This window comes from Bombus pascuorum, unplaced genomic scaffold (genome assembly GCF_905332965.1).
Source record: "Bombus pascuorum unplaced genomic scaffold, iyBomPasc1.1, whole genome shotgun sequence".
Taxonomy (NCBI): domain Eukaryota; kingdom Metazoa; phylum Arthropoda; class Insecta; order Hymenoptera; family Apidae; genus Bombus; species Bombus pascuorum.
The window spans coordinates 49,712-77,177 of record NW_026869750.1 but is presented as its reverse complement, the minus strand read 5'-3'; the positions used below and the strand labels follow the sequence as shown (position 1 = coordinate 77,177).

At 33.8% G+C, this 27,466-nt stretch overlaps 1 protein-coding gene and 2 long non-coding RNA genes across 3 annotated transcripts; 1 reads left to right on the top strand and 2 right to left on the bottom strand.

Moving 5' to 3' along the window:
* Nucleotides 1-1,256: 1,256 nt before the first annotated feature.
* Nucleotides 1,257-14,544, top strand: LOC132915890 (GDP-D-glucose phosphorylase 1-like). The gene is made up of 5 exons (XM_060975658.1): nt 1,257-1,592; nt 4,040-4,320; nt 5,356-5,458; nt 10,920-11,235; nt 13,948-14,544. Exons 1-5 carry the CDS (start codon nt 1,404-1,406, stop codon nt 14,097-14,099), a joined length of 1,041 nt encoding a protein of 346 aa, XP_060831641.1. The 5' UTR covers nt 1,257-1,403; the 3' UTR covers nt 14,100-14,544.
* Nucleotides 4,251-5,411, bottom strand: LOC132915891 (uncharacterized). Its single transcript, XR_009659978.1, has 3 exons — nt 5,044-5,411; nt 4,752-4,924; nt 4,251-4,335 (listed from the first exon to the last, which is right to left on the bottom strand). It is a non-coding gene; the product is annotated as an uncharacterized LOC132915891 (long non-coding RNA).
* A 10,988-nt stretch (nt 14,545-25,532) lies between the features above and the next one.
* Nucleotides 25,533-26,855, bottom strand: LOC132915881 (uncharacterized). Its single transcript, XR_009659977.1, has 3 exons — nt 26,695-26,855; nt 25,876-25,934; nt 25,533-25,707 (listed from the first exon to the last, which is right to left on the bottom strand). It is a non-coding gene; the product is annotated as an uncharacterized LOC132915881 (long non-coding RNA).
* Nucleotides 26,856-27,466: the final 611 nt, after the last annotated feature.

The window sequence follows — 27,466 nt, the reverse complement described above, 5'->3', positions numbered from 1 at the left end:
ACCTTTGTGCGTGTGTTCAAACGAATAGACAATGTAATCGACGTGCGCGTTTGCAAGTTTTAACAATGATTTTTATAACTATCATCAGATAGTAAAGATAACAATGAAAAGGAAGTAGAAGAAAATTTAAATCAAAATATTTCCAAAGTTACAATAAAAAAAATTATTCTCTTATATTTTCCAACAAAAAGTTAAATCTAATACAATATTTCATTAAAAATTAATAAAATTAGCATTAAAATGAAAAAATTAATTCAGAGATTAAACATTAAAATAACAATTTTTTAAACTAATTATCTTTATTTACTTAACTTACTAGCTTTAATACCACCATGAGAAACTTTTAACAGAGATCAAAAAATTCAATATGAAATACAAATTTTAAATATAATTTAATGTCGTCTTTTAATTTCTTCTTTGTTAAATTTTTTATTATTAATTTTTTATTAATATATTAACCCTTTGCATTCCTATGTCGAGTTGGACTCGACATCAGTTTTTATCTCAGGAGCTACTTTGTCGAGTGGAACTCTTTCAGCTCCATCCTTTTTTGTCAAATGTGCGAAAGAAAACAAGGATTGCATCCTGGAAATTGTTTCAAGATATATTATACACTTAAAAATTACAAAATACAACAATAGTGTAAATAAAACTGCTATTTAAGTGAATTTGTTTCTTTTATTTAAATTGTCTTATTTTTTAGTTAAAGTAAATTTCAAATAAAACACTTAAAAGCCTTGGGAGCTACTGGTTACAAAATTTAAATAAAATTCGGAGTGCAAAGGGTTAAACATACTTTCTAATATAATAAAGATATCATGCCTTAATTCTTAAAAAAAGTCGTATCATAACTTTCTTGTAACTAGTGTTATAGTAATATAATGATATTAATTATTTAATTAGTTAATCAATAAGATCTTAATGTAAAAAAAATTATGTAATACTATCATATTGTAGAGTAAAATACCTAAGATAAAAGATACAAAATAAATATTTAATATTATACAACACTTCTCACTACATCTAAGTAATTATGATACACAAAAAAAAAACAATAACTAGTTAATCTAAATATGGTATAAATTCGTTTTACATGTATTGTATTCACTATTGCATATTCCAACTCACAGCATTATAATTTTTTTATCATGTCAGTATCTTTTAATTTCGCAGAAAATCTATGGAGAAGTACATGCATACATATGTGTGTGTGTGTGTGTGTATATATATATATATATATATATATATATATATATATATATATATATACATATATATATATTACGTAGAATATTAACTAGGTTATGTTTAGATCACAACGTGGTTTATATCTAAAATAGGCTATGGTTAGTTGTGCTAAATGATTTCATATTATTTAAATCTACATAAAATCCGATACAGTCATGTCCTACAATTCTCCTACTGAAACGAATTGTGTTTGTAGTGAAGATATTAAAGAAGAGGAGGAATCTGATTTTGATTTGGTTTTAAAAGAAAAGTGGATGGAAGCCCAGAAGAATGGAATGTTTCGTTATATATTAAATATTCAAGATTCAAAAGTATTGGAAGGCAAATATCACTTTTTAGTCCAGGTAATGTTATTAAATAATTAATTATAATAAATATTTATTTCATTTATTTTTAAATATTTTTTAATTGTTACAATTTTGTTTCAGTGATATAGTAATTTACAGGATAGAATATTTTACATGTTTTTATTATTCACTTGTCATATGTGTAGATGTATGCTTTAATTTTACTATCTCTTGCATACATATTCATAAGATAATTTTCTAGTTCAAATTTTAATAATTACAAATATGTTTCGTGTATTAATGTCATTAATACAAAAGTACATGTAAAACTTGTTATGTATGCTTATCTCTTTGTGTTAATACTCATAAGTACAGTTTGTTGATAACTTATAAAATAAAAATAAGCAGACAAAACAAAAATATTTAGCAAATCAGTGACAATTTACAAAAATAAAAATGAAATAAATATTATGTAACCATAATTATATCTAATAATATAATATAGATAATATTGTTTATTCTAGGAATTTTTATAAGAGTAAACTTATATATATTAATTTTATAGTGCAAAATCATATATAAAATAACAGTTGAAGAAGTAGCAATGAATATATCATATTTGTTATTATATTGCCAATACAATATCAGGATTGTTTATTTATTAATCAATGTATTATACTTTTAGGAATATATATAATTAATATAAATTAGTGAACTAAATTATAATTATGAGAATCATAATGCCTCTCTCCTCGATTGTATTTCAAAGAACTTATAATCCTTTAACACATTGGCATCAGAGCATTTAGAAACTCATATATGTATATATCATTCAGGTTCTAGCAAAGGAACCCAAATGACATATATGTGAGTCACGGTGCTAATGTGTCAAGTTACTCTAGTATGACTTAGTTAATGTAACTCTATCTGACACAATGAAAGGAAAAAAATAATTATATTGATTCATATATATGTAAATTCATAATTATCAAATAACAAAGGATCTGCAAGACATTTGTATTACTGATTTAATTAAAATGCTGCATATGGGTAGATCCTCCCTCTGCAAAAGTATTGAATTATAAGGACAAAGACCCCATATTTTTTGAAACATTAGTGATTGAAATTTTACTACTACGCTAGAATGTGGTTCAACTGTGGTATTTAACAAACAATGCGGTAGTATGATGGTAATTTGTTAAAGTCCTATGCTAAGATTCAGGATTCAAGTCCTCTGTATACATATAATGTCTGTTTTTCAATATTTTTTATTCTATTTTTTATTCTATTCTAGTTTTTATTCTATTTTGATATAAATGTTTTTTTCTCTTTTTACCTTATTCTTATGATAAATAGCATTTTATATATACAATCATAAATATAACATTGTCTTTTTTTGCATAGTAAATAAATTTGCAATACTGTAGTATTTAGTACTTTAATGCCCATAGGGTGCATGATACATTGTTAGAAAACTTGTAAGTAGAGGAGTTCAATGATGAAAGTTTTGGCTACCGCCAACCTCACATTCAGAAAACTTAATATCTGAGAAAAATCATATTTTTCACAGTGCCACAAGTACATTCAGTGGAGTATACAATTGCTGATTAACCAGTTAGCTGTTGCGTCTTTGAAAACTTTGAAAATTGTATACCTAAACTGTACTCATAAGCTTGTACCTGTACCTGTATCTGTTTGCTAATAATGTACTTTATCTCCCAATGGGATGTTGCACCTTCATTTGTACATTTAATCATTAACAAGATCTTGGAGTACTTGTGTCTTGTGAATATGACTTCCAGTAATTTAATCCATAGAAAAAATAATATATATATATATATATAATCTGTAATTCTATAAATTTGTCATCTTTTACAAAAAGAAAATTGTCAGAAAGTTTATAATGTTTATAATGTGCCGCAATTTTCTGCAGAAATTTTTTGTATGATGTTTTTCTTTGTTAAACTATTGAATAGTTCATCGCCAGAGAAATGCGATTTGGGGATCTCCTTAACCATGTAAATAAACCCCTTTGAATTATAAATACCCTGAAATTCATCTGTTGTTTAGAAAGATATACATACTTCCAGAAACTGCTAAGCCCATAAATTGTTTAAGGTGTTATATACAAGGTATTAAAAAAATTGGACAATATTTTATGTAAATCTAGACATTAAATCCAGAAATCAAGAAACAGATTCGCAGAAGAGAAAACACATTATAAGAAGATGGAGATAAAATAGTAATTTATATTAGATTGATTCTTATGTGTACTGATATTTTCTATTCATTAGACACAGGCATTAAATGTGTAAAATATTTAATGCTCCAAATTTTTATAAAGGTTTTATATGAACAATCCAATTATATATTGTCCTCTGACAAAACATATCATACAAACAAGTTTTAATCATTATATAAATTTTCTTTATTATTAATAATCTTATAATAAATAATATTTGCTTTTTTAAATATTTAATACTGACAACTTTTATTAATTTCAGCTAAATATTGATCGCGGTTATAAAAGAAGATCTCCAGAAAATATTATTTCAATGAACCAACCTTTCAATGAAAAAAATTTTAACTTTACAAAACTTGTCTCAGAAGAACAAATAATGAATTTAAATAATACAGACAAAGATGATATAATTGCAATTAATGCTAGTCCGATTGAATATTGTCATTCTCTGCTGTTGCCACAAAGATGTAAACAATTACCTCAACTTGTAACAAAGTATAGCTTATTGAAAGCTGTTGAGTTGTTTTCCTTGAGTTTGTCTTCGTAAGTATATTCCACCTTTGAAGCAAAAGTAACAGAAATTAAATCTTTAATTAATTTATAAATACATATGTTGATTGTTAAAAAGTGCAATGTTAAAGGAAAGCTAATAAAACATGCACAGTACTCTCATAAATTTCATTTTTCTTAATAATATTTATTAAGCATTATTCAGTTAATAAAATAAGACTATTGTAGTAATGCATTATGAATAAAGAAGTAATTATTTTATGATTCTATTTTATTTTTGAAACTCTAATTGTTATAGCATAAAGCTTAGTAATCAGTGACGCAATTCCAATTTAATAGAAAAAATAAAAATTTTGAAATTTTAGCATGATTTATTAACATTTTCTGACATCTAAAAATATTTACATTATAACTATTTACAATATTATATTGTTGTTTACATTTTATAAGTGTTTTCAATTAACCTTATTGTATCATTAAGCCCTTAACCTGCAACGTCGTGTTAGAGACGTGGATCTATCTTGGATTTGTGCAACATGCAACAATAAATGTCCTAACCGTTTAAGTCTCAGGGGTCGAAAAATCCCAAACAGCTTGTCTTAATCGATTGCGAAGAGAAACAAGCGGCGCAATAGCGCTCGTTATATTTGTTATTTTTATGATATAGTTTATAATATTTCAAGTTTTGTTCAATAAAAATTATTGAGAAAATAACAATGAAATACAGAATACTGTCAGTCGTCCGTTCAAATGAACTGGGACCTTTCGACACAAAATCTAACCAGCGCGATCGCGCTGCTTGGGACTCAAACGGTTAAATTTGTGATTTTATTGTTCAATAGAATCTAACTGTGAAATTCTGATCAAAGAAATAATATTACATATTTTAAAATCTAATCTGTATTATATTTATGCTTATAATAAAATAATATTTTTAATCTACTATGTTAAATAACCAAGAGCTTAAATATATTTGAATTTTCGATATAAGATTTACAGAGAATAAAAAGAATAATTGGAGTAAATAAATAACTAAAACTTAACAATTTGATAATATGTTGTTTGCAGATATCTCAGGGTGGCTTTTAATAGTCTTTGTGCTTTTGCATCTGTGAACCATCTTCATTGGCATTTATACTACTTGAGATGGAGGATGTTACTGGAATATATCGTAACTACATTTTTATTCTGTTATTCCTTATATATATATCTCTCATTAGTCCAGTCGAGTTACATTGAATTAAATTAAATCTATTTCATTAAAAAATTCTAATTATTGTTCTATCGCTTAATGTGGTCCTATTCACAATTGAGAATGAGAATCTGTTCAAGGTAAGAGATTATTTTCAACAATACATAATCAGAAGTGGTATAATTGTAAAAATCAGCCTCTTCTTTTACTTATTGGTTTATATCTGGGAACTGAGTGGACATAGAGGAAAATATTAAGAATGAATGTTGTAGGTGATTAAATAACCTACAAAATGAGTTGTGTTTTGTTAAGATAGCACCACCAACTGAACTGCAATTTAGATTAAAAAATTATCATTATCACACAAGAATATTTGTGTGAAAAATTAATAACTTACTGTATTAACGAATTATAACATGCATTACAAAGTTTTATTCTTTTAAAAAGAATAAATGAAAACTTTAAAATTCATAATTTTGTAATAAACTTATTTCCAGGGTGGTAAGGAGGTGTTTAAGTATACTTATACTTAATTATAATTATTTATATTATATACTTGATTGAATGCTGAATGAGAGGGCCATTCTTTATTGATATTCTTGGTGTTTTTATATATGTAGTGTATTGGGTTGTTGCTATGTCAAGGAATTAATCGATTGGAATAGGGCAGCCATCATGATAATCATGAGTATCAGGCTATTATTATAGATTATAGGTGCTTAATAAGAATGTTATGTTGCTATGACAGAGGGGATACATGGTACTCTGTTACTTCCAATTGTAATGATTTCTTTGTGACTTAAATATTCATAAACAATTGAAACATTTAATAAGACTCGCAGTAGGGAAATTTTATTTCGATTTCTTAGTACTTGCCTTATCAATAAATGGGATAACTCTAGAAATAACTACTTAACAAGAATGGCATTTCTTGAATTAAAAAAACATTTATTATTTCCTTATTAAAATATCATAAATCAACAATTTCACATATCGCTTTTTTTTTATAACTCCAAGCCATTTATTTACTAAATATTGTAATAATCATAATAATGCACACGGTGAGCAAGCTAAATTATACAGTTGTATGTGCAAAGAAAATTTAAAAGAAAAGTTTTTAGTATTTATATGAACAAAATGATGAGTCAATAATCGTAGCTTTTACATAAATCATTATTCGCTGTCATAAACAATAAGAAACATGAAAAATAAACATAATATGTACAATTATCATAGAGGAAATGTAAGAAATTTTTTGACAATACAGTAGGACTACGTTTGTACAAACGACTCGAGGAACAAGATCATTTGGATAATAAAAGTTCACTCGCTACCTCCAGCAGCTACTCTTATTATAGTAGAATAATAGATACCGGAAGAGTCATTACTCTTCCCCTCCACATGATTACTTATGCCCTGAAAACTATTTAACTCTTATTAATCGAAAGTAAGTCTAGTTTTGACATGGAAAGACTTTTGGAAATTCTTCAAAAACGAGATAATTATAAAAGAGAAGGAACGTACTTCACTTTAAAGCAATTTCATGGAACTCAAAAAGCCACAGATTGGATATTAAAGTATGAAACAAGAAAAATTCAAGATCTAAATTATGAGTAGAAAATCAAGTGCTTGAAGATGTATTTGGAAAAACAGCACTAGAGTGGTATTAAACAAATCTGTTGAAGAACAAAGAATATTTGGGAACATTGGAGGACTTTATTTCTCTAAAGTTTTCAGCAATAAAGGTTGGTCTTCATCACGATACGCGTATAATTTCAAATATATTTCAGGTTCGTTCGTTGATTACGCTAAAAAGAAAAAAAAAAAAAAAAAAGGAACGCTTAATATTTGAAATAGAGAGGAAGACTATTGAAAACACAAGAATTGATTTGATTGTTATCGGATTACCTATTTATATTAAGGATAGAATCGATAAAGAAACGATACACTCAACAGATGATTTGATCAAAATTTTGGGACAGTATGAAGATAAAGAAGTTCAGATGAAAGGAAAAGAAATGCAGGAAATGAAAGTATGTCTTGATAGAAATTCAAATCCATCATTCGCGAAACTAGCTTTTGCGAATCACTGAATTTTCCTGGTCGATTCCATCCCATAGAATTATGCAGAAACATAAACAAGAACGTTCAGAAGAATTTCAAACAGTTAAAATAGAAACACACCCGAACCAGCTGGCAGCTGAAACGTGCAACACAACAAATATCGCAAGAAGACTAAAAAGGAAACACCCAATAGACCTCATAAAAAATATAACTTAGAAAAAAAACGAAGCTGGCACCCCGCTGGAGGTAGCCGCCCACATGCTATATTATTTTTTTATTTATATTTTTTTTTTCTTCACCAACAAGATATAACACTTTACCAAATGTCCGCAAGGACAAATTGTAAAATAACCAAAATAAAATAAAAAAAAAAAAAACAGTTAAATTCACTTGAAATATTCACATCCGAAAACGAGAAGTCAATAAGAATGGATGAGAATGAACAAACTAGAAGCCCCGGAAAAGTATATGAACTATTGATAAAACACCGAGTTAGAATCAATGATCAGAAAGATGTTAAAGGTGTTTATGACACTGGAGCCAATGCAAGGTCTATTAACCAAAAGATTATTGATCAAATAAAAGCAGATCTAACCGAACATAAGAGTGTTTTCAAAATTATCAGTAGCAATGACTTCACGAGTGGCCGGGCAAAACTTCGAATGAAGATAAATAAAATAGAAGAAATAATGGATGTTTTTATGGTACGCAACGATAAGTTCACATACCACCTTGTCCTATGGTTGGACGCCATAAAAAGTTCAAATTATTACAAGATAAGAATTTGAGAATTGCTCAAAAAGTTAAAAAAAAATTGTTATAAAAAGGTAAATCACAAAGAAGAAAAATAATATTTGGGAAAAAAGAAGAAAGAAACAACGACCAGACGAGAAGAGAGATAAACGTCACTGAGTACATGGAGAATGACCAATTTCTTGACAATCTTGAACATTTAAACAGTCCAGAGAAAAAGGAAGTGATTCGTCTTATAGAGAAATACAGAGAGGTATTCGTCAAACACAAATTTGATGTGGGAACTGTGAAACTTCAAGAGTTTCTTTTTAGCCTTACTTATTAGCCCTGCTACATTCCAGAAGCACATTTTCATCCCCTTTGTAGAACCAGATGGCCTCCGACTTTGCCGGGGAGATCCTCAGGCGCAGTTCGCGCACAGCCTGTATCGCGCAGGTCGTTGCGATTTCACCGATGCGCAACGTCTCGTGCCACCCGCGACCTCCTACCAGTAACAGAGTGTCGTCCGCGTAGCATACCATGGCCGCACAGTACCTCGTCGTACGCAGTGATCCACAGGATCGGTCCCAACACCGAGCCCTGTGGGACGCTACGCTCGACAGGCAGCCTTTCCTCCCCCTCTTTGCTGGTGTAGCATACCCATCTGTCGTTGAGGTAGGCGCGGATCAGCCGAACGAGGTAGCTAGGAACCTCGAAATGTTCCAGAGCCGCCACTATCCTGTCCCACGGCATGGTATTGAACGCATTGACGATGTCTAAAGATACCGCCAGCGCCACGTCATCCCGGGAAACCATGTCCTCCGTGAGTTCCCGTACGCGTCTAACCGCGTCGATCGTCGATCGTCCTTTCCGGAATCCGTACTAGCTTTCGTGCCAGCCTGGCACCCGCCTTGACACGTGTCGCTCCAAACGGGCGGCGATGATTCTCTCGAGGAGCTTACCGACCTCGTCCAGTAGGCATATTGCCATCAACGAATCTGCTGGTTTCGTGCGTTAGATACATTTATCGCTAATTTTCCTCCGCGACAAGACCATCATCAGAATAATAACTGAAGAATAATAGTTCAATCGGTCAACATCGTAACTTGCTAGTGACTATTTCCGTGTATAATAAACAGTGCAAATAAATCAAATAAACACAACATTACTTTGCATCTTAACTTGCTAGTGATTCTCTTCATGTATACTAAAGAGTGCAAATAAATAAACTAAACATACTACTACTCTGTATCTTTAATTTACCTTCACCTTGAGCGTTAATAGTGTTCATGGTTCGCGATATCAACCTGATTGATCGCCAGTTAGTTGAGAATTCGTATCAAAAACATCAAGAGGAAGAATAAGAATGAATAACGTAATCACGAAGAAAATAAGGAGTACTATTGGCTTGTATGCGATAATTCGTATAATTTTAGCAAAGCAAATAAAAAGTACACCGCGGGGTATGGGATGATTGCAACATTCTCTTCGATTTCTATCTTTTTATTAATAGCTCGGATATTACTTCTCATAAAGCGAAATTGTTGTCACTCGATAATGTCATATAACTATGTAAGGTTTTGGTATAAAAGTTTGTGTTGCAAATATAATAGATTTTGCGTAATCGTAATTCAAAGTCAAATTGTTACTTTTGCTAGTTTTCTGCGTCGTTGAAATATTATTGGTAGATTTGAAATTCTGGAAGTTTGGTTCTAATATTTTGAAAATGAAAATCGGCTGACTTCTTCGTGGTTGCTGGTTATACCACGAAGTAATATCATGATTCTTCAGCAACGGAACACTTTGGTTTGAATAAGACTTTAGTTAAAGTTTGACAACAGCTTTACCACGTTTGTTTAACTATCGCGATAAGGGAGCTGAGCCCCTGAAAATGTATAAATTGTTTAAAAGGTTCTGACTCGTTATTCGCAGTACTCTCTGTAAAAAATAGAAAATATGTAACAAATATATGGTTGTTAATGATATAAAAATTATTTGTGGGGCCAAATTTATCATCCCAAGTAAAAGAAATTTGTAGCTACACTTCCTATTGTAAATGGTGTAGAAGAAGATAGTCATCTGCTCAAATATTTATTTTGGATGTACAGAAACATGCTAACATGTAATTAGGAAAAACTCACAGAGAATAAAGTGATTTTCAATAGTAATAATTCTAATAATACTATTTCATATTCTGTTTCATTACAATCTTCTTTTAAGCTTTCTTACTACAATCACTTTTATTACTCATCCAGTATATTTTTTGACATATGTTGATAGTATTAGCAGAAAAATGCAAATTAATCTAATTAATATCATTAACGAGAACAATATAAAGCGATCATTTTATCTTTCAGTTTTTCCTAATTACATTCTAATGGTGAAGATGTTAAATTGATATATCATATTTGGATATAACGTCACGTGTTAGTGTAACTAATTGTAACGTCCATCAGATATTAAACCTTTTTCAAATAGATGCCGGAAAATCTAAATAACAATTATCATATGTTACTAATGGATAAAAGGCTAAATTCTTTGCTTATTTATTGCAACTTTTGTAATTTTCTATTCAATATAATTTTGTTAACACTGACATTTGTTATTGTATAACATTATTACCTACACTGGTATTATTTTTTAGGATCTTGAAGAATATGCAGGGCCTATACAAATATTAGGAAACTACCCAGCAAAAGGATTTTGTATAAAGTATTCCAATGTGCAGAATATGAATGACTTTGTTAATTGGGCATTATTGATAATAGATTATTTGAAAAATAAACAAATACCACACAATATATATATTACGAGAGGGAAATCAAATATTAAAGAAAATAAAGAAAAGTACAGAGACGTAAGAATTTACATCTGGGCCAGAAAATCTACTCAAGGTGCAAAAGACATTCATGAGTTTAACGTGGCAGCTTGCGAACTTTTTGGACACTTGTCAATAAAATGTGAGTAATCGTTAGTATATACAGGGTGCGCCGTTAGAATTCGGACAGAATTCAATTTGTAGTTCCCACCATATTAGAATTCAGATGTTTGTGCTGATTGACTCTGAAGTTAGTTAAATATGTCAATAAGTCTTCTATAACCTCAAAATGACAGAACTCGTTAAGCAAAACCCGGAATACGATAGAAGAGCGGCGATTATAGAAAGTCTTCGCGCCGGGAGAACGCCGGTCGAAATTATAAAATTCTTTAGCTACCCAAGATCGACGGTATACGACATTGCTAAGAGATACGCAGCCTCAGAGTGGTTCGAGAAGGGTTCTCCTTCTCCGGCGAGAAAAGTTCAGGTTAGGGAAAAATCAACAAGGACGCCAGAAATTATTCAAAGGGCCCAAGACATGATTTTGGAAGATCCGGGAACTTCTCTCCGAAAATTAGCCTCCGTCTTGGGGGTGAGTGAAACGATTGTCCGTCGAATAGCTCAAGAGGATCTTAGATATGCCTCCTACGTTCTCAAAGTCCGTCAGATGCTCTCCGAGGCCGCCAAGCTTAAAAGATTTGCCCGTTGTCATTTGATTCTGTGTTCGTTAAAACACGAAGCTGCTCCTAACAGTCCCGACCTAAACCCATTGGACTATTACGTGTGGGGCGTTATCGAGAGACAAACTAATAAATGCAGGCACCCCAACGTCAACTCCCTACGAGCTGCTATCGAGTCAGAATTCGCGACAATTAAACGCGACCAGTTGAAGTCAGCGTGCTCGCGCTTTAGAGCAAGAATAGAGCAGGTCATAGAGGCAGAGGGTGGTTACATAGAATAAAAGTTCTCAGCAAGGACCCTTTAAATGAGATATAACAACATTTTCATGTGTTTTTGTGTATTGACTTAAATAAACAACTTTCTGCACAAAACTTCTTTTGTCCGGATTCTAACGGCGCACCCTGTATATGTCGGGTTATCGTTAAGACTTGGGTTAGGGGCGTGTAATGAATCATTACCGGGATTATTCATCGTTGTCACACAATCGACGTAGCGTTTATTAACACAAGTATGGATGTTATAAGATTGGCGAGTGGCCGCGGTAACTAGACACTAACGACAATGACCTTAGATTCGATATGACGAATCCACGGTCAACGGGATAACAGATGCACTTTGCTCCAAAGTCTAAGTCGGATTCGACTTACTTCTCGCGATACAAGGATTACTTGACTAACTCTTTATTGAGACGTGGATTATTCACCGATCGTACAGACGCTAGATAACTGACTAACGAGACTGCGAGAAAGGGGATGACTTCCCGTCACGATGACGCTACAGAGGAAAACTATAATGGGGTGTGCCTAAGGGCGCGAGATCATCGGATTAGTCGAGGAAAGCCTCCGCTCGGAGGGTGAGGGAAATGGACGTCGCTGTTAATTGGTTAATTTCTATGTTGGTGGTTAGAGAAGGATGCCAGCCGCTCTTGAGATTTTTGACAAAAAAGAAACTGGTGGTATCTCTGGAAAATCAATTATGAATCGCTGTACTCGTTTGAGAAACTTTCACTTTCCCGCTATATTGTCGATATATGACATAATAGTACTACCAAGTAGTATTAACAATTGTAAGTAATGAAACTCTTTAAGCATATGACGAAGCCCCTGCTCAAAAAGTCAAGCCACACAAGATACCACAAAAGTCGTGTAGAACCAGAAAGATTTCAGAATATTTTGTTCAGCGATAGCGATACTTTAAAGATCATTACAACTTTGATAATTATTGTAACATTATTTGCACAATCTGTTGCGTGACGAATATCTTAATGTCAACATCTTTCAATAGGATAATCGTGAAATGAACGGATGATTGAGAGGTACGAGACAAATTTCGATGTTATTTTAATACATCACAAGGTTCAATACAGTGGCAAGAAAATTATATGTAGAGAGCTATAATGTGTTACGCTTGTGAAAATGAATACATACGATTAACGAATATTTACCTGTTCTTACTAATTTGTTCGATATGTGTATCTCCCTACATATTTTCTTTCATAATATGACATTTGTAGTTTTTATCATTAAAATCGCGAAGCACGCGATAAAATGCCACACATCTTAATACCATAACATGATTGATGGACTGTGTTTGAAATTAAAGCACAATGAAATTAGAATTAGGAATATATTAGTTAATACAATTACAACGCTCAGTATTGAGACTTATTTTCTCGTCGAATGACCCTTAAATTTTTTGAGGATCATCTTGGATCACTAGTTTTCTTCCTTCGTTAGATTCTTAATTCTATCGACCCACTCGTTCGCCACGATTTATTTATCTTGCTTTATCGGCACGACAGTGACATGTCCAAACTCCTTCGTCGAGGATTAACTGTCGTCGCCGATTAGCCGGTTCTGATGTTTTCCTTTTTCTTTTCTCTTCTTCTTTTTATTTTTTCGCTTTCTTGCGACGATAACGGTTCAACAACAGTTCGACAACGATTATCACCATCGATTCGCTACCGTCCGAATCGTGGCACGCACTCGACGATAAAAATTAAATTTATTTTTCAAAGTAGATACGTTTGCATTCATTTTGATTAAATAAACATATCTAATAGAAGTTACTTCTACCGCCACAATTGGAGCGCACTGCGTTTGCGACTTGGAATATCTCTTTGTAACTTTAAACCAGGATAAATAATTATCATTTTTCTTTATGTATGTTACAGCCAAAGAGACATACGAGAACGTTACGGAGGAATATGTAACACGTGCTTTGCGAGAGGCAACCGAAGAAACTTTCTCTTCTATCGCTGCTGAAATTAAAGCGTTAGTAGAATCTAAAATAAATGCAGCTGCAGTACAAAAACAGACAGTGTAATACTTTCCAAATCTATAACTAGGCAAAAGCACAAGGAAACATCACGGAGCTAAAATAACGTCCACAGTTGTTGCTTAAACCATTTTACATTTGCGAACTATATTCGGTTATTTTTAAATTAACAAAGAGAAATTGTTTCCAAATCCAATTTCGCCGTTTGAGATGTCACGTAATAAATGACGAGCTGTTATAAAAAGGCGAATGAGCAATAGCCCATTCGTATGCTTTATCAACTGCAGAATACAGACTAACTTACTGACTAAAGGACTGGGTTTTTTATCTCTTCATTATGATTTACATATCTTATGGGTGGGAGTCCGGCTATTGTCTTTTCTCATCGCTATTGTCACGAACCAACTTTCCTTTTTGCCATGTGGTACGCCAGATGTGACGGTCCTTGTAAAATTCCACGTAGTCCGAACGCCAAGACCTATCTATTGTTCCATTAACTCGCAACAGGCCTAGGAAGACAAACATAAACCGAATCTGTTCAGTTTCAGTTTCCTTCACGTAAACATTTTCGGTTTATGTTTGTTGCACGCTCTTACCTAATACGGAGAAAGCGGGTGTCTGGCAAGATAAGAGTTTTTCCACGAACAAGGATGCCCACGAGCCATATCTAGCTCTCCTTGTCTTTACTACCTAATTCATTTACCAATGGGCATCGCGGATCTTACCCTCACTTTTCCACCAAAAAGTGTGGACAACGAATCCGCGTTCTGAGTTCCAAAGGGAACACCCACACCGAGCTTTCTTCTTTGATGGTACGAGTCCGTTCAAATAGTTCTATTTCTAATTTTAATCCAGTTACAATATTGGCCTCTGTAATAAAACACTAAGTCTGAACTCAACTTTTGTGTAATTACTTAAAAATTACGTGACACTATCGCATGACTAGGTGTTATCGACATACCCGATGTCGACAGATGCCTGGCTTTTGGTTGACGTTACAGAGGCATGCATACGCGTATACATATACATATACATGACATGGATATACCTCCGTGATCTCTGGCATAGCAACATAACATTCCTATTGAGCGTAGCAACCGCGATTCGCACGGTGTCAATTCAGACCACTCGTGTTCTGATATATGCAAATTAAAACAAAATTGATGTAATATTACACTTTACTGTGTACATTTTTTCACTATTATAAACAACTATTACTATAATAATATAATAAATTAAATAGTATGCTATAGACTATAAAGAACAATGATAAAATGTATGTTTATGTTAACACGCCGAATGTCATAATGGTCACGGTGACCGGCACTCAACTTGGCCGTAGCGCCGTGCAGCAACGCACCAAAATAAGGAAAAATACATAATTTGAACAAATGTCAATAGTTAAAAATTGTTTATTACCACCATCGTTACTACAATAGTGTGATGAAATTAATGCGGCATAAAACATAGAAAAATAGTTTTATTTATATATGTAATATGGATTTATCATGTGCGTCCCTCTCTCCCACCAGTGGCTGTCGAACATTAGAAAAAGCAGCTTTTTACGTATTCTACCTTAATTAATGAACAGTAACCCTAAGGAACGTGTCGACTTGAAAGATGTTTGATGGCAATTAAAGGCCTTGATATTAAAGTAAAAAATGCTAAATCATGCGACGGTCCTTTAGGATTATTGCGGGTCCAAATAAGTATGACCGAGGGATGGATTATGGTTTATGGCAGGTGCCGGGACGCAACAACATAGAACAATTATTTAGCAACGCGAAGAGACAATATGAGATAATTGATAATCGCAAAAAATAAGTGATTCGAGTGAAATTGCGCTACAGCGCCATGGGGGTTACTGGCGACCTCAGTGAGATAAATTCATTAATGATGATTATATGTATCGCGTAATAAAAAAGTCATCGTGATGCTACGGCCAAACCTTGTAAAACTGGCGTGACATTCAACGTGTTAACAATTCTTTGGTATATCTGTTTGTTTCTTCAACCATCATTGTCCAAAGAGAAGGAATAAAAAAGAGATTAAAATATTCGATCGGTTTGACACTATGAGAGAAAAGATATTGCAAGATATTGCGATTTTACTACAAATGTGATTAAATTGTTCTGATCATAATATGCGTGGCTCCCGCTGGTAACGATGCATGTGTTGCGTAAAAAATTCAACAATTGATAAAAAATAAAAAAAACTTGTAGACTTTCGAACAGAAGATCGAGATCTTTATTTTGACTCAATTTATACAATAAACTAGTATTTGCGGCCTTTGATCGTACTTGTCATATATGTGGTGACACATGAGTCACGATGAGTTTTAATTTAAAATATTAAACATTTCGGTGTAGATATAACTATACCCAGTTAGTTGTAATATTCGTGAGTCATGCGTAGTTGAGATTGCGCTCCTTTTTTATTGGCGACAAGAAGAACTATATCATCTGCAAAGACTAAAACGACGACTTTATTGTCTCTTTCAGTGCTTGTCTTCAGACTCACAAAGTTTTTTATTAAAGTGACACGAGGAAGCAAATTAAAATATAGTACAATTATCAACATGTATGAAAAAGATATCTGCAGATTTTACGTCGAAAGAGGACATGAGAAGTGCGTACAGGACGGGCCGAGTGCCCCTCTGCTCCACTTGAAAAGAGCGATAAGAATGATTTACACAAGATATACCTCGTACTGTATCGTGAAATTGTTATTAGAGTTATTAGGTTTTGAAGTTCGATATTTAATTGATTCATACAGATTCAGTTTTTATATTCTGTATTTCTCCACCATGTAGAGCCATATGAACACACTGGATACACTTAGGCCGACGCCTAAGACAAAGGAGTGTCGTTAGAAGTCGTATCAACTTAGTATGTAGGAACTAGTGATCGTATCAACCTAATATCCTCAACAAAATAATAATTTCAATGTATTCAATTGTGTCAACCGACGCACTATCATGTTCAAAAAATGACTAACATGCTAAACTAACATGCTAACTATGCAATAGTAACATAACTGGTCGAGTCGAGTATCATCGTATTGTAAGCTAAGCATATCAAATTAAAATGTTCGTCCCATTCTTTCTCTGAGTCCTTTTGAACACTGTTTAACATGTTTGCTATTACAGCGTGAGTTCGTTCTAATGATCCATTACTTTGAGGGTGGAAGCTACTAGTTTTAATATGTTTTATTTTGAAAGCTTCTTCGTATTTTTGCATTAAGCTATTAATAAAATTTTGTCCTCTATCTGTCAGTATTTTCTTAGGTGCTGAAAATATGTATATGTAATGATTTAACAGAAAATTTCAAAAAATTTCTGTTTGTTGATTTTTTATAGGAACAAGGATAAGGTATTTCGTGAGTTCGTCAATGAATGGAAAGTATAAAGGAATTGCCTTGTCTCGTTTTCTTCAATGGTTCTAATATATCCATTGCTATCTTGTTATTTGGTTCCAACGGTGGTCGGTTATGCATGTTTCTTCTTTCTAGGTCGAATCCTAGTCATCTTTGCGGTTTGACAGGTCTCACAGGTTTTGAATTTTTTCCATAAGATTCGGAATTTTGTATCGTTCTCTTATTTTATCATATGTTTTCTGTATTCCGGGATGCTCTATTAAATCGTGGTTCTCTTGCAGAATTTCCTCAATTTGCTCTTCAGTAAATTCCTAAATTAGTTCCCATGCTAGTGTAAATTCTTTATCTTTATCGATGCTGTTGTCACGGATCGAATATCTGTTTGGCACGTGTTACGCCAGATGCGTCCTTGAGAGGTTCCCCATTGTCTGGGCGCCAAGATCTACACATTGTTACACTGCCACAAGCCTAAGGAAATACCATAAACCGAATCTGTTCAGTTTCATTTTTCTTCACAAAAACATCTTCGGTTTACGGAGAAAGCGAGTGTCTGGCGAGATAACAGGCTTTTCTCATGAACAAGGATGTCCACGAGCCACATCGGCTCTTCTTTGTCTTCACAATTTCATTTATTAACCAATGGGCATCGCGGATCGTTAGCCTCACCTTTCTACCGAAAAGTGTGGACGACGAATCCGCGTTCTAAGTTCAAAAGGGCACACCCACACCGAGCTTTCCTCCTTCATGGTACGAGACGGGTCCGGACAGTTCTTCTCGTGATCTCTTGTAATAAAAAATATAACTGTGACCAATAAACTCAATTTTTTACCGAATCTTTGGTTATCACTTAAAATTACGTGACACTGTTGTGGAATAGAATCATTCTTTTGATTTTATTCTTCTCGGTTTCTCTGAAGTCGTAATCTCTAAAATCTATCTTTCTATTCTTTTGAAGGATGTTCCCCATCTTGTTGAGCCATGCTCGAGGTTCATAGTCTCCAGGTTGTGTTTTCTTCAGTTGGTAGAAGCTTTTGTCGTTAGGACAGATCTGTAAGTATTTTGGTTTTTCGCTAGATCCGATCCATAGTCCATAATCAAATCGAATATCGTATTCAGAGTCAAGTTCTGCGTTAAGTTCTTCGTTCGTAAGTGTAACTGGTTCGTTGGTTGTACAATGTATTTTACTGAGTACGTCAGCTGCAGTGTTGTCTTTGCCTTTTGTATATTCGATGTCGTATTCGTATTCCTCGAGTTTCAGTCTCCATCGTATAAGTCTTGATGAAGGCTATTTACAATTTCGAAGCCATTTAAGAGCTTGATGGTCTGTTCTAATGGTAAATCGTCGTCCAAGTAGATACTGTCGGAGGCGTTTGACTGCCCATACTATTGCCAATAATTCTTTCTCGGTTGTAGAATAATTACGTTCAGGCGGATTTAAAGTTCTTGATATGTAGCTGCATGGATGTCCGTCTTGGGATAGAATGGCTCCTATTCCTTCGTTACTTGCGTCAATGGTTAGTGCGAATGGTTTACTATAATCTGGATATTTTAACACGGGAGGTGTTTTGTCAGTCCGAAACGTGACCGTAAGAAATACTGACTTCCCCGTATCTTCCCTCCTCCTATCGAGGTTTCGGAGGCGTTCCTCCATCAGTTTGGTCAAAGAGATGCCTAGTTACTGTATCTTGTGCTCGTTCGCGACGAGACGCGCTTACTCGCCTTTTGGAAGCCAGCTCCTTTTGGAATCCCTCGTTCGCCGCCTCCAACGTTGCCACGCGTCTTTCCATTATCGCGGAGACGCCGGGAGAGGGATCCGTCCTTCTCGCGAGCTCTAGTCGCACCCGCAACGACGAACATCGCCGGCTCCCCAGCATCTTCACGTACATGGCCTTGAGGTTGCGCGATGTTTCGACAACCTTGGCCACCTCAGAAGCTCGACGGAGTAATTCCGCTCCTATGTTTGCCGTAGTAGATGATCTCATTTCTTCGGCCAGTTCCAAGGGGAACTCGGAAGATCCGCCTGCCTTCCTGTTCTTCGTGCGGGGCGTTTGGACGACGGCGGTCTCTTCTGCCTCCGACGTTTTACCGAACTGTAGGCTCCCCGTGCTCAGTGCGGAGTGGAAGAATCCTTCCATGGGAGGGGCCGCCTTCCTCGTACGTTCGGTGCCAGCGTGTGTGGGCTTAGGAGGTAACTCCGCTTCGCCCCTTCCTCACGTAGCTTCCTCCGCCTCTTCATCCTCATTCATAATTTTATCTTTTTTTTCCATTAAGTCCGAAGACGTTACGGAAGAAAAAAATTACGGAGCAAAGCTCGGTGTGGGCGTGCCTTTTTGAACTAAGAACGCGGATTCGTTGTTCACACTTTTCGGTAGGAAAGTGAGTATAACGATCCGCGATGCCCATTGGTTACAGCCAACGTTTGATAAATAAAAATATGAGAAGAAAGTCTCATGCCGACATGGCTCATGGGTTGTTCATGGGAAAAACCTGCTTTTCCGTTAGACAAACATCCGCTTTCTCCGTAATTTGCAAGAGCGTGCCCATTATTTTTAGATTGTTCTCAGCATTGGGCGTGATGGCCCCTCTACTGCCCAAGACCACTGGCAAAACTTGGCCCTTGTCGATGTTAAATTTTTTCTTTAAATATTCTAAGCATGGGAGGTATTTGCTGACCTTCTCTTTCTCCGTTTCGGACAGGTAATCCTTATTCTCGTAGCGGACCGTTACGTCGACCACGAGAATCCTTTCCTCGTTTTTAATTACGAGGTCCGGTTTATACCTTGTGGAATCTGGAAGATTACCTTCCACGTTGAGAGTTGGTTCAACAAACACCTCATTATTTTTTCTTAGACTATCAGCAAGAGTCAACTTTACCTCATCGTGCCTCTTGATTCTCAGGCCTTTGGTGTATTGACACAGCCCTAATATGTGACCGAGGGTCTCGGGCTGGGCACGACATCTTCTACAAGTTACATCGATTCTCTTGTCGGCCCGTGCCAATACCGTTCTTGTACCAAAGGTGTTGGTCCTGAGTCTTAAGGCATCGATGAATCTCGATGGTTTGAGCAGGTTATATTCTCTAAGCCACGCGTTGCCAGACTTGTTTTTAGAGAAGTCAAGTACCCCTTCGGTTTATGGTGGTTCCTTAGGTTTATTGCGGGTCAGTGTAACGGTGTGTGGACCTTGGCAGTCAGACCACGAGGGACGTCGCACGGACCATCTCACGCGACGTAACACTGTGGAAGAAGTTTGCCGAAGTTTCATGGGGCAAGGTGCCACGTACCGAAATGTAGTGGCACAAGTCAAAGTAATGAAGGAGCATTCAAGTGTGAAGCTTGCCCCATGAGCTTCGGGACTCAAAGAGGGCTATTCACCCACGAACGGCATGCACATTCTGCCGTTAGAAATGGAAAGAGAAACGGAATAACGGACCCCCCTAGTATAAGTTATAGTAAAACATGGACGGTAGAAGAGGTTACCCTCCTGAAGGAGCTCGAAGGAGCTCCTGAAGGAGCATGTGAAGCTGACATATATACAGTCGATTAGAAAAATGTCGGGTCACCAGCATAATTTTGTCTTTTAAGCTCTATATTTTGAGTAAGTGTGCAATTATATAGAAAAATGTATTGAAGTACGTTAGAGTATAATATAGAAAATCTATAAATCCCAGAACGATTGATTTTTTTTACATATATTACAAGAAACATCAGAAAAATGCAAAATTTTATATCACAAAAATTGAGGCATTTTGTTACTTTGTTATAAAGTAAAAATAATACCTCCATAATTCTTGAATATTTCGTTAGATACTCTATATTTTTAATTATTTCTCTTAAACGGTTCGGTACGTTAGTTATAAATTACTTTTCTGCGCGCGCGCGTGTGTGTGTACAATTATACTATAAACAAAAGATAAGAGTTAGGTTTCATTATAGGTCATTGTGCTTGCCACCATAAGGCTGTCGGCAACTAATACTGACGCATAGTTGTCACAGACGCACAATTATAGGCAGAATTCACTGTAGTGGTATCGACAACTTTTTGCGAATATCTGGGAAACTATGGCCGAACGGCAATTATATATAGGCAAAAGTTATATAAAAAGTTAATTTCTATAACATATTCAAAAATCATCGAAATCGGTGAAGTGGAAGTCTTTGAAAGTAATTTCCGAGATATTAATAAAAATACCTTCGATAGTGCACATTGAACTTTGCCTATATAAACGTTACTAATATAACCATCTTCAGTATACTAATATAACCATCGTAAAGCAATATTATGCTACGTTGAACATAGTATGTATTTAAATAAACAAAAAAGTCTACCGTTTAAATCGTTATCACGTTAAGCTAAGTTATGTCAAACTTTAAAAATGTACAACCAATGTAAGTTTCTGAACCAATGGATTCCTAAACACAAAATCGTTATATTTCATCTCTATCCATCGAGTACTATCAAAAAACGCAAAAACATTTTTTTAAGAAGGCGATGCTCTTAAACCAATATTACACTGCACGCTACCAAGTACAAATCTGTATAATACGGCGGTAGAATCTAAAACATTCCTTAAGTGACCAAGGTTTCGATAACCGATTTTGCGTAGGATATCCTGTAGATACCGAAACCAATATCGCTATTGTGTTATATTCGTCGTCAAGTATAAATAGTCCAAACATAATCTCTTTCTGTTCCTGTTTCTTCTAAACATGTGGACGTTTCAAAATGGTTTTTAACACTGTTAAGCTTGAATTATACATTTATTTAACGAGCACTTGAGTCTTTAATGCAAAATATGAAGAAAACAATCTTGCAATTCTTGAATAAAGCTCTACAGAAGGAAGAGATACTTTTAAGCTCTTAACCAAGTATAATGGTATAACATTCTACAGGTGTATAACAATATACTACCAGAGGATCAAGCAGAAATCAAAAGTAAAAAATTCCACGACAACAACATTTCTGGTGCTAGAGATTAAAATAACAGGAATAATGGCGAAAGGAAAGATATATACGTACTATTGTTGGACTCGATACAACGACGCAATACTTTATAACCGAGAAAAATACTTATTGGCAAGAAACACAAAGAAGTAATAGGAAATGTGTATTATGTAGACAATGTAGCGAGAAGGTCAGGAAACTTAATACATTTATAAGGTAAAGGCGGCATATCTTAAGGATACTGTATGCAGAATCACCTTGAAAAGGATATAGGTAAGCTAAAAATATTAATAAAAAGTAAAAAAGGAAAAAAATAGAGGAACAGGAATAAAATAAATCAAATACAATGATAAGACGAAGATATATATGTAGGACGTAACAACATTTACAAAAACAGACACATTCCAAGTAATAAGAAAGCAAATCAGATACCAGACAAAAATAGCGATAGACAGTTTGGAAATTAGTCATAGTGACAAAGTGAAGTAACTGGAATACAGCTAGAGAACTTTCCGAGGCAATAGCAATGGCAACTCTTCTATATAATACAGGAGTAAGGACCTATTACTGAGCAGAAGTAAAAACAATACATGCAGGTTTCCTAAAAAGAATATGATATATCAGCAGAATATGTGTTTAGAACAGAAGCAGGAAGAATAGGCTTGAAACATAAAATAAGAAAAGGGCATAGGCTATAACTAAAGAAGGACACAGAATTAGATAGGAAAACACTGAACTTAACAGGATACACACAGGTAATTAACTCAAATACAGCTATGAATCTAGTGATAAAGCAACAATAATAAATTTTAATTAAATAACAATGGAATAAAATAATAATATAACGGAGAAACTCTCTGAAGAAAACAAAGAAAAAGTACTTAGAATAATATAGCTGTAGCGAAGTATATACGAAGTATATACATAAATATATGAAAAACACAGAAACGATAACAAAAGCTAATTGCTTAAATATGAAACTATCATTAATAACTAAAAGGAATGAGAACACTAGTTAATCTGGCATAATAATAATATAAATATTATAGATACAAAATAAAGGTACAGAATAGAGTACAAAACAGGTAAAAATGAGATTTGTAGTACACACTTACGTACGTATGTAAGAAGAATAATTTGAACATCGGCTAACTCATAATAAAAGAATGCCTGCAATATATTGCCTGCAGTATAACCAAATTCTTTAAAAAATAAACGATTAAATGTAAAAAAACAACAACAAACGATAAATCTCCTTTATCAACAAAGAAAAGTAGTTATGGTAACTAACAAATTTTATTCACAGTAATTCAAACAAATTCACCAATTATGAAAACAACTTAAAAAGTTCGCTATGAACGTTTTGTACTAACTAACAAATTTAAATATTTCTAATCCAAGTATGAATAAGCCACAAATAATTTTATATAGCAACACACATAAGTAATATTAAATAAATAGAATTTTTCTTATTGAAATGTGACAGTCTGTGACAAAAGACGAATTGAAAAGGAAAAAATAACTTTAACAAAGAAGAAATGAATTTATAAAAATTTATTCCTAAAAAATTGTGGCCGGTGAGATAAGTGAAATAAAAGTATAAAAAACAGCTAATATTGAATGAAACATGTAATGTATTCTCTCAACGTACATTTGCAAAGCGGTTTATTTTATATTTCATTTCCGAGCTTCTTTGTTCCTACCCAGTCATGGCAGTTCAAAACTATTTTATGAAAATTAAGAATTTCCTACATCAAATCATTTCATTTGCCAGACTTCATATATTTCTAGATTATTCACACAAAATTAGTAGAGCGCGCAAACATTAAAAGGAAATAACCGATCAGATACCAGTAGCCCAAACAAACAGGGACAAAGGTTAAAATAAGATATTAAAAATAGCAGTCATCATTGAAATTTGTATGAGAAGTCCTTGAAAAAGTAAATTCTTCTTTAAATGAAAGGCGGTTATGTTAATGAAAATCAAGAATGTAATGAAAATACAAAAAACATAAAAGACAAAAACTGTATTTGTTATTACGACTTACTTTTACATGTAGAATAATTTCTTTTCCGGTTACTGTACTACCTCATCTATCCTGGAACAAATTTTTAGATTAAAATTATTTATACAAAACTGTATTTTTACAAAATTGTATGTATAAAATACTTACGTTGGCTAAATCTCTTTTTACAGAAACTTTGCAGATCAAGTTTCTAGTCAAACTTAATTCTCCACTTAGTACTCATTACCAAGTAATGCTTGGTAAATTCGAAAATTATAAGCTTCAGTAAATTTTTATACGATGCACACTCTACCTTGACTGGAATACGAAAGACGATCGAACAGCACCGATATCTACGATGACAGTGAAGACAGAGGAGTAGTGCTGCTTGCTGATTGGCTACACTTCAGGACTATACAGGTGGAGTATATACACGATCATTGCGCACAAGTTACCTTGTGGCCTATATTTGTAAGATTTAGATGTGATTCTTTTGTTAATTTTCCATGGTTGTACTTCATTTCGAAGATTAATTAAATAAATGTTGAATAACGATTTTAATACCGGAAATAACGATTATTATACTGCGAATCTTTATATAATTATAGTATAGTAAAGTATGTAAAATACGTGTATGTGTTATGTACAATGTGTTATGTACGAAAGAATTCAAATGAACTCGCTACTGAAACTTTAAAGATATATATATAAAGATAAAGATTTTGCGTGTGTGTGTGATGCACTTGATATTTCAAAATATTCTCATAACTACAGCAAAATACAGATATCAAGATTATGCGTGTAAAATTTGAATTGGATAATATTTTTAACAGTTCGAGAATACTCATTACAGAAACACGCAAAAACAGAGCTATAAACGTTTCTCTATTTCTATCTCTTACCACATTATTTGTATTTCTTACCTCATACTAATATTTAGTTCGGTCACTTTTGCCTCGAATAATATCTCTAGGACGGTTTTTCATACTGTGTTCTAATTTTTGTTGGATATTTATGCCAATATTATTCCATATTTAAGTAATTGCCTGTTTTCATATCGTTTCCTTATTTATTTTACAGTTATTTAATCTTCTACCCATTCCATCCCATATATATCATATTGGGATTATATCTTGTAGATAAATATGACAAGGTGTATTTATAAACAAGTTATTTATTATAAATTATTTAATATGTATACAGGCCAGTCGTATTATAGCGGCGATAGTTAGAGTCAAATTATTAATTTTAGTTTTTTATCGTAGTTAATATTATGTTGGTTATGGCCATCATGAAGGCGAATCAGGATAGTCCTGGCCGAGGTCGCTGGTCTGAACCTATTACAAATAACATCAATATTAATATAGCAAATAAATATCGTAAACATCGATATCATTTGTAAGGGGATGCATTTTGAGCGTAGTGAATTTATGTTGAACAGTTTTTGAATACTAGGTTGAAATTAGATAATAATGTTGTTACTTACGTCATAGATTTACCCGTTAATTTTAAGGAGATGTAACTGTTCAGGTAGCGTTAATTCACTGGATATGTCGCCCTAAAACAGGATGTTTAAATTTTAGATTATATACTGTACTGGTAGGAAGTATTTTAACGCTAGAATTATGAGTTTTGATTAAATATAGCAAAGTGTCAAGTCACTACGAGCAAGGACGTCAGTCGTAAAAAATGACAGTAATTGTATAATAACAAAGGACAAGCCAAATATAGCAGAATGACTCATCGGCCAGCGGATGGGTGTGTCTATCAAAAGCAAAAGAAATTTGGAAGATCTTAGTTTATAGGACTTGTTAACAATCAATGTCACGCGGTCGATACAATGTTCGAGTGGGCTGTGTTAAGACACACAACATAATTTATAAAATAATTCTTATATTTGATTTAAGAAATGATAGCTCGTTTGCGAGTAGTATTTATTAGGCAGTGGCTGAAATTCAGTTGATAATTTGAATTTAATAATTAAATAACTAACGTATGAGTTTTTAGTCTGGCAAGTGTATTATTTTGTTTTGTTTACCTAATGGATGGGTATTTTGCTACGATGACTCTAAATTTGTAGATGTAAATAATGGGATTGGTTGATATTATTATAGGGAGTGGGTGATCACTGCATGCACCTTGAGAGTCGTATAGCACTGGTAGAGTTAATCGAGTGGAGATAGTGGCTAACTATTGATAAACTGCGCAAAATGCACTTGCACTTGCACATAAATTCAATCGAGGTTGTTAGTTAGAATTACGTAGCAGGCAAAGGTATATGTTATACGCATGATGTTAGGATAACGAATGATACTCACGAGCGTGACATGGTTTATACTTGCGCATCCTGCTCGACCACCTTGCGATTTTGGTACTTTATTACATTCGAGTTGCGAATATAATAACGACGCGTACTATGACTGATACTTGGCGCCGTGTTGCGTACGATCTTAGATCTATCATGCGAGATATCGAATCTATTGCGTTGTTAATCGTAATTGTAATTGTACAACAGTAAAAAGACATAGTTAGCTAAATCCTTTGTATAGGTTTTTACTTATTTGCTTATTAAAATTAAAATTAGAATCTATAAAGTTGAAAAGAGGACATCTATTAAGCGCCGTAAAAACCTATCCTGAAGTAGATACACAATTTAGTTCTATATATATTAAATAATCAGCGAAGGATAGAGCTACTAATGTTTGCTAATGGGCTAATGTTACAATTTATTGTTAAGATAAAAACCTGGAATAGAAATGTTTTGTTCCGGTTTACGTAAAATTACATTTTTGTTATATCAACATGTTGTTTTGCAATAAAGTTTATATGAGTTTGAAGGCTTTGTAATCCCAATATACATTCTTGTTGATAATAACTTTGAGACTCGCATTATATTCAAATATCAATCGTTTAAATTCGGCACTTTACAGGATACGAATACTCTTCTGACTCGCCGTGTGTGAGGGCACAAGGTTAGAAAAGCTCTCTCTTGAGCAAAGACGACGTCCCTGTCACGTACCAACTTTCCTTTCTGCCATGTGGTACGCCAGATGTGACGGTCCTTGTAAAATTCCACGTAGTCCGGACGCC

Bases quoted from the DNA above. Each gene is read 5' to 3' on its own strand.
- LOC132915890 (XM_060975658.1), top strand. From the start codon at position 1,404: ATGTCCTACAATTCTCCTACTGAAACGAATTGTGTTTGTAGTGAAGAT. The intron at 1,593-4,039 runs GTAATGTTATTA...TATTAATTTCAG, and splicing joins AATATCACTTTTTAGTCCAG to CTAAATATTGATCGCGGTTA. The intron at 4,321-5,355 runs GTAAGTATATTC...TGTTGTTTGCAG, and splicing joins TTTTCCTTGAGTTTGTCTTC to ATATCTCAGGGTGGCTTTTA.